This window comes from Lycium ferocissimum, chromosome 9 (genome assembly GCF_029784015.1).
Source record: "Lycium ferocissimum isolate CSIRO_LF1 chromosome 9, AGI_CSIRO_Lferr_CH_V1, whole genome shotgun sequence".
NCBI lineage: Eukaryota > Viridiplantae > Streptophyta > Magnoliopsida > Solanales > Solanaceae > Lycium > Lycium ferocissimum.
Genome location: NC_081350.1, coordinates 10250323 through 10257190, shown reverse-complemented (window position 1 = coordinate 10257190; position 6868 = coordinate 10250323). Strand labels below are relative to the sequence as shown.

At 32.6% G+C, this 6868-nt stretch overlaps 1 protein-coding gene across 1 annotated transcript; it reads left to right on the top strand.

The window, feature by feature from the left end:
- Positions 1 to 469: 469 nt before the first annotated feature.
- On the top strand, positions 470 to 6039 carry LOC132031571 (uncharacterized). The gene is made up of 6 exons (XM_059421554.1): positions 470 to 499; positions 548 to 707; positions 4724 to 4868; positions 4951 to 5083; positions 5185 to 5714; positions 5791 to 6039. Exons 1-6 carry the CDS (start codon positions 470 to 472, stop codon positions 6017 to 6019), a joined length of 1227 nt encoding a protein of 408 aa, XP_059277537.1. The 3' UTR covers positions 6020 to 6039.
- Positions 6040 to 6868: the final 829 nt, after the last annotated feature.

Genomic DNA, 6868 nt, shown 5'->3' with positions numbered 1-6868 from the left:
TTTAGTATCTATTAGTAAAAAGTATGGTTCAACTCATCCCAAACAGGTTCGTACATTTCAATTCTAATGTGTGACAATAAAATATTTAAATATATAAAATAAAACTTATCTCTAGAATTCAAAAGTTCCAATCTCATATTTAGAAGAGTGTTATACTTTTCACACAAATTAGGTGAATTTGATTTACTATATGGCCAGTATTTAACTTGGTAAGTCTTTAATGTATGAATAATACATTTTCCACCCATGTATAGTCTATACAATATTTATGGAAATAAATCAGAAACAAGAAGCAAAAGTTATAAACTTACCAAAAATACAGATCTAGCTACTTGGTCTTACTAGTTGATTGTCTACCTGTAAGTATAAATAATGCAATTTTATAAGAGAATTGCAAGAAAAAAACAAAAGGAATATTTGTTATTATATTTTCCTGCTTTCTACTCCTTTTAATTTGAAGTACAGAAATATGTCTTTTTCAGGAGAAGAGGGTATGAAGGTTATCAAGGAAGGCAGTGCCTCAAGAGTTGTGTTGTCTGATGAATAGATTGAGAAACTAAAGAACATCAACTGGGACATTATTGATGATGAGTTAAACTGGATTTTACCCCGAACTTTCAAGGAAAAAGATGTCAAGGAAGAAACTGTTGTGCTAGATGATAAACAAGTTACCGAACTAATGCCAAGACCTTCTAAGAAACTCGAAGGTAACCATAAAACCTAATCTTTAGACCTTCTAAGAAAGCTTGTTGTTCTAAATATTCATACTAAAATAACATAAATGAGACAAACCTCTAATTTTAATTTTGCATATTTGTTCGTTTCTTCTGCAACCAAGTATTGTGGAAAAATATTGTCATCTAGAGTGAACATGTTATAATATCTATTTGAATCGGTACTCACTGGTCCAATTATCCAGATTGAGCGTACATTAAAGGATAAAGGAGAGGGCGCTCCTTACCCGTGGTTTCTCCATTCTCAAGACCTATTATTATGGGTGGAGGAATCCTTTTTCATTTTATAACACTCCTTGGCGATGCTATTATTCTCCATTACTTGTTCATGTGTTCATATTTGTTTATGATTCACAATCAAAATATTATTACTTAATTATTGACATTTCATAATTATTTCACGATGGGAGAATTCAATAGATTTTAAATTTTGTATACTGACTAAGCAAAAACTATTTGTACAATCAGGCCATTGAAAACATTTTACTCATGGTCTATAATATAAGTATTCATTAGTAACATGAAACTAAAGATAAGTAATTGTTTATGACAAGTCACACCACAAATTCTTTAGATGGCGGATATAAATTAATATGTAAATTAGGTTACTTGCTTAAATTTTTTACTAAAATCATCTAATATCAACTAATCGTCAGCTTATGCTATATTTATTGACAATTATTATTAAATATGGTAAGGTACATGATAGGGGTGGATACAGTTTGAATACAAGCATACTCAACCATAGTGATGATCTCTTGGCAATTTCATTCACAACCAATAAGTTAATTGAAAAATAAATCCAAGATTCATCATAAGAACAATTATATTAATTAATCCATCATTAAATTCATTACTCCCTATATTATAGAATCTAAACGACAATCATGGTAAAATTAAAGCACCTGAACTAAATAAGACATAATTAAAGAGAATAAGAAAGAATTTTATTTAATTATTAAAGAAATAATCTGTGAACAAAAAGTAATTGTCCTCCATCGATAAGAGCTATTCCAAAATAAAGTTGATATGTAAATCTATTTGAAAATATGAAATTATTTAAGAACAATAAATGAAATTAAATCTAACCCTAAAAAAGTAATGAATGCAATAAAATTTATCTCTGCTTGTTATTATGTTATTCTAACAACTCTGTTTTGGTAAAATGTGATATAACAAGCATATATAGGTTAGGGCTAAGATTTGAACTTTTGTCAATTTGGGTTGACATCAAGTCATCAACTACAAAATCGGGGATCATCCATATAAGCACATCCTGCTCTGGACACATGAATGATTCTGGGGCCGGCGTATTCTGAACGCTTGATTTGATTTGGTATCACACAGGGGATACCGTCTGGTGGATTGCGAACATATGGTGGCACACGTGAATTTAACACTTAGGCTAGTCAGACTTCACCAAAAATGAGGGTGATGCATGCGAGTATTGCATGCTCTAGACGCACGCATGGTCCTGTGGCCGGCAACTGTGCATGAACTTTATTTTTTATCCGCATTGATTGATTTTATTCTTTTCAGCTCTATGCCTCCAAAACACGTATAAACAACATAAAAGATACTTGCAACATAAAAAGAAGTCTAAGACGAGCAGATTAAGGTAACCTTAGACACTAAAAACTATAGGAATTCTAAGCATGTCAATTGCTCCCAAACATGAATATTTACTTGTCCTCAAGCAAAACAACTAATTCCCACAAGTCATGAATCACCAAAACTACCTAACTAGATCGAGTTACCAAGTCAAAAACATCTATATCTACCTCAACACTCATTCAAAAGCTTCAGTTCAAGTGACATAATGAACAAGCATTAATCACAAGTAGAATCAAATAACCATCTCGACCAATCAGCCACTAGTGTGTGTATATGCAGATCACAACTTGTAATATATCAACTCAATGTAGTATAGCACCTAAGCAGCAAGATTCATATTTTCCTTACTTTAACCTTCCTCTTTGATTATATTGGTCTCAAAAGTCAACAAAAGTAAGAAATATACTTTTTTCATACTAGAAGTTTCATCAAATGGATATTCAATACATGCATAAGATAGAATAGGGTCTTAAATATTTAAATTTCTTGAGTTTAACAAATCATCTGAGAACACCTTTACAACAATAAGGATACTGAATTGCACAATTACTTAGCACGTTCCTTTTCTTCATTCCAGGTCATTTTTTGCACCCGTCTTTTCTCTTCCTTTTTCTGTGTATGGGTTCAGTTTTCACACATCTTTTTCTTCCACACTCTTATCTCATTTCTTATCATAAGCATCACACCTTAGTTACAATCGATCATATATAATGGTCTAAAATTCCCAGTCCTACCTCCTTTGCATTGCTAATTAAAGATACCTATCACACAAGCCTATTTCTCACAATTGTGGTCTAGTGCTCAAATATACATTTAAAGTAAGTCAAAGTGTAGCTAAGAATTCAACTCACAAACCGTACAAAACTCAGTCAACTACCTGAACCTTTAAAATTAAACAACCAATTAAGTCTCAGTGGGTTTGAGTGTCTTGATAAGCTCTCTAGGTCACAAATTCACAAAAGATGCTCAAACTACTAGTTGTAGAAGAAGTTATATTAGAAACACCCTATTCGAAAACAGAAACATTCTCTTAGAAAGAACTGTAACCTGAAGAAATCAAGGGAATCATATATATTCCTAAACAATGAAAAGAAAATTCTTTTTGGGTTTCTTCTTTTATCCACTAAGTTACTAAAATACAAAACAAAATTGACACAAAAATGGGCAAGTATAACAATTTCACTACTAGCTCCCTGCATTTCGTAATGCTTTCGAGTACATACGGTTGCAAAAAACTAAATAACAACAAAAATAAAAATAAAATAACGATAACAACCTAAACATCACGAGATAACAAAAGTACAATAAAACAAAAAATATGATAAGAAACAAATAAAATAAAAAAAGTATGAATAAAACAAAACAACATAAATACATCACAGTGAGACAAATGAATATGTTTCTCCCCGAGCATAAAATTGTGCATTGCCCTTCATGCATTAAGCCCGAAGTTGTGAGATAAATTTTTGTGTTTGCAGCTCAGTCTTCATTGTGATGGTAATTCTGCTGATGTTGATTCTCTATTTCAAGAGGAATAGAAGTTCCTTTAGTCGTAGATAGAACTCGTGAAGTAGCCTGTTGGATATGGCCCAAAGTAGACATTGTTGTTTCTTAAATCTTCTTAAACTCATGTGCAACTCTCCTATCCACATCTCCTACCTGAGGGCTGGTACCCTCACAGGTACAAGCTCCTCACTCACTCCCTTATCATCCTCTATATCATTCTTTAACTTCTTCTTCAGAATCGTCACCTCTAGATTCTATGTCGTTGCCTTCCACCAATCTGGTCTTGTTAGAAAAATGTCTTGGTACAAACAAACTTTTATTAATTACCTTCATTCTACTCGGTCACGAAAAAATATTCTTGGGAAAAGTGTTTGGAGTGGGAAATGATCAGAAGTCATATTTTATAATCTTTGATTAAGAAAAAAAATATATATAAAAATGGAACTTTTAACGTGCTAAGATTTGGTGAAACTTTTAGTAATAATGCTATAAAAGAGAATTTTTGAAATATTATAAAGATGTTATTATTCAAAAATAGCAAACTAAAACTTATTATGAGAAAATTCGAAATAAATGAGATAGGTATAATACTGCAAATCACAAAAGAGATTATTGCTATAAATTCAAACGTGAAGAGAGATTTCTAATATTATCTCTTCTTAAACTTAATAAATCTTAATACTAAAGCATCAATTACATTATACTTGGATTAAAAATTATAGTATTACATGCAGTCAACAAAAGTACAACCAACCAAAAGAAAATCCTCAACAATAAGCTATTTTACAATCTAAATCCATTTAGTCTTTACACAGTCACTCTATGTTTGTGGTCGTACATAACTTTATTATACTGTATAATTTTTCCAGCTGGAAGTTCAGCGGAGTTGACTAGGATCTTAGATAAAAGGCATCCCTTTGAGACCGATTTCATCATGGGGCCACATGATATTTCTGTCTTTGATCATTATTCAAAATGGATTTGTGACGGGCTACTTGCCAAGCATGAGCAGAGGTAGGTTCGTTGAGTTTTATTCTAAATTGCTTTTCATGTATCATTTCATGACTAATGATATTTATATTGTATTTCCTTTAAGAAATGAGAAGGAAGAACATTACAAAAAGAATAAGTCCACAGTGCCAATCTCCATGGATCTTGGAATTCAGCTTATCACGAAAAAAAATTGGTTCTACCTTTTATCATTTAATGGACAAATGTGGAATGATGAGGTAAGATATACCCTATTTGTATTCCCATGTATAAACTGTATTTACTACATTCTCATATATGAAGATAATTTTTCAATGATATCTATATCCAATTTTTTCAGCACATTGATGTCATATTTTACTACTTACGGAAGAAAGGCAAGTATGATGGAAAAAGTACATACAAACACACCACTGTTGCCTGTATTTTCAAAATATGGATTGGGGAAACTTTTGACAAGTATGTTGCAACTAATGGTGACACGAGTGTAGCTAAAGAAGAAGATGTTATATGCGAGTACCTTAGAGGCTATAAGTTGATCGCTAATGTCCCGTGGCATACTGTTGACAATGTATTGATCCCAGTTAACGTGAAGGACATACATCATTGGGTCTTGGCAGTTGTATCATTCAGGGACAGATGTATCAGGGTATATGACTCATACCGATTAGCAGGCTATGACACAATTGTTAAGATTGAAATAGATAAGATGGCTAAGATCCTACCTCAATACCTGTCTATAAGTGATTTTTACAGAAAAAGGGAAGGCATCGATTGGTCTCAAGAACCAGCATACAACGACAAAGCCCTGTTAGATTCATTTGATGTTGTGTGTGTTGATAATCTGCCACAACAAAGACATGGGAGCAAGTATGTATTGACTTACCTTTTTTTAATTTATATCATGTAATCATTTTTTTTTTAAATGATACATTTTTATTTGCAGGGATTGTGGGGTGTATGTGGTAGCGTATGCGGAGTATTTGAGCTGGGGTGCTGGTATTCCGATCGAAGACTTTGACGTTAATTTACTTCGTACGAGATATGGTGCACTTCTTTGGAACTATGGTATGCGGAAGCAAGAAGACGAGGCGATAAGTCATAACGAAGCACCACCAAAGCTAGTTAGGCCAAACATACATTCTGATATATGTGAAAAAATCATCATTAATTAGTTTTACGCATTTCAGATTGTAATACAGCTTATGACTGTATGTGTTATTTTAGTTGGTTGTACTATAGTTGACAAAAATAAAATGAATACAAATTATTGTACCTCTGAATCCATTTGAATCCCAAAGTATCACATCCAAATTGTATGTCTTCCTGGTGTATGCCATCAATAGCCTCATATAGATCATTGATGCATTCATAGGTATTTTCAACAGGGAACCGAACTCCAACATCCTAAAAATAAAATTAGAATACAAATATGTAATTACGGGTAAAAACTTTGAACATACATATACCTCATCTACACTTAAAAAAACAACAAAATACAGTTGAATAAAAGAAAATACACACCTAAATCCATACGTCCTCCTGAAAAGTCACTGCCTTTTCCCTTGTGCTGGCACCTACCTAATTCTCACCTAGTATGCGAAACCTTACCAACCAACCCGTTATTAAAACTCTCTTTCAATTCAACAACTGGTAAGAAAGAACATTAAGTAAGGAAACATAACGACACTCTTTAAAAATTTAAACATTACAACTTCCTAGAACCTAGTCTAGACATGTACAAGAGCTTCTACAATACAGAGGAGTAAACTCAAAATAAAAATGACCCAACTTCTGCCTTGGAATAAGATACACAGAAGCTATACGGAGATATATGCCACTTCCTCTGTTGAAACCTTCAAGCCATAACCTGAAACACATCTACACCATGAATAGGATGTAGCAAGAGTAGTATCAGTACACCACACGTAGTGGTAAGCATCACAGGCTTACTAAGATTAGTTCACGAAATACGATATAGAATTAATCAAAATAAAAAGATAAGTACAATCGTAACACCCTTT

Bases quoted from the DNA above. Each gene is read 5' to 3' on its own strand.
- LOC132031571 (XM_059421554.1), top strand. From the start codon at position 470: ATGTCTTTTTCAGGAGAAGAGGGTATGAAG. The intron at 4,869-4,950 runs GTAGGTTCGTTG...ATTTCCTTTAAG, and splicing joins CTTGCCAAGCATGAGCAGAG to AAATGAGAAGGAAGAACATT. The intron at 5,715-5,790 runs GTATGTATTGAC...TTTTATTTGCAG, and splicing joins CAACAAAGACATGGGAGCAA to GGATTGTGGGGTGTATGTGG.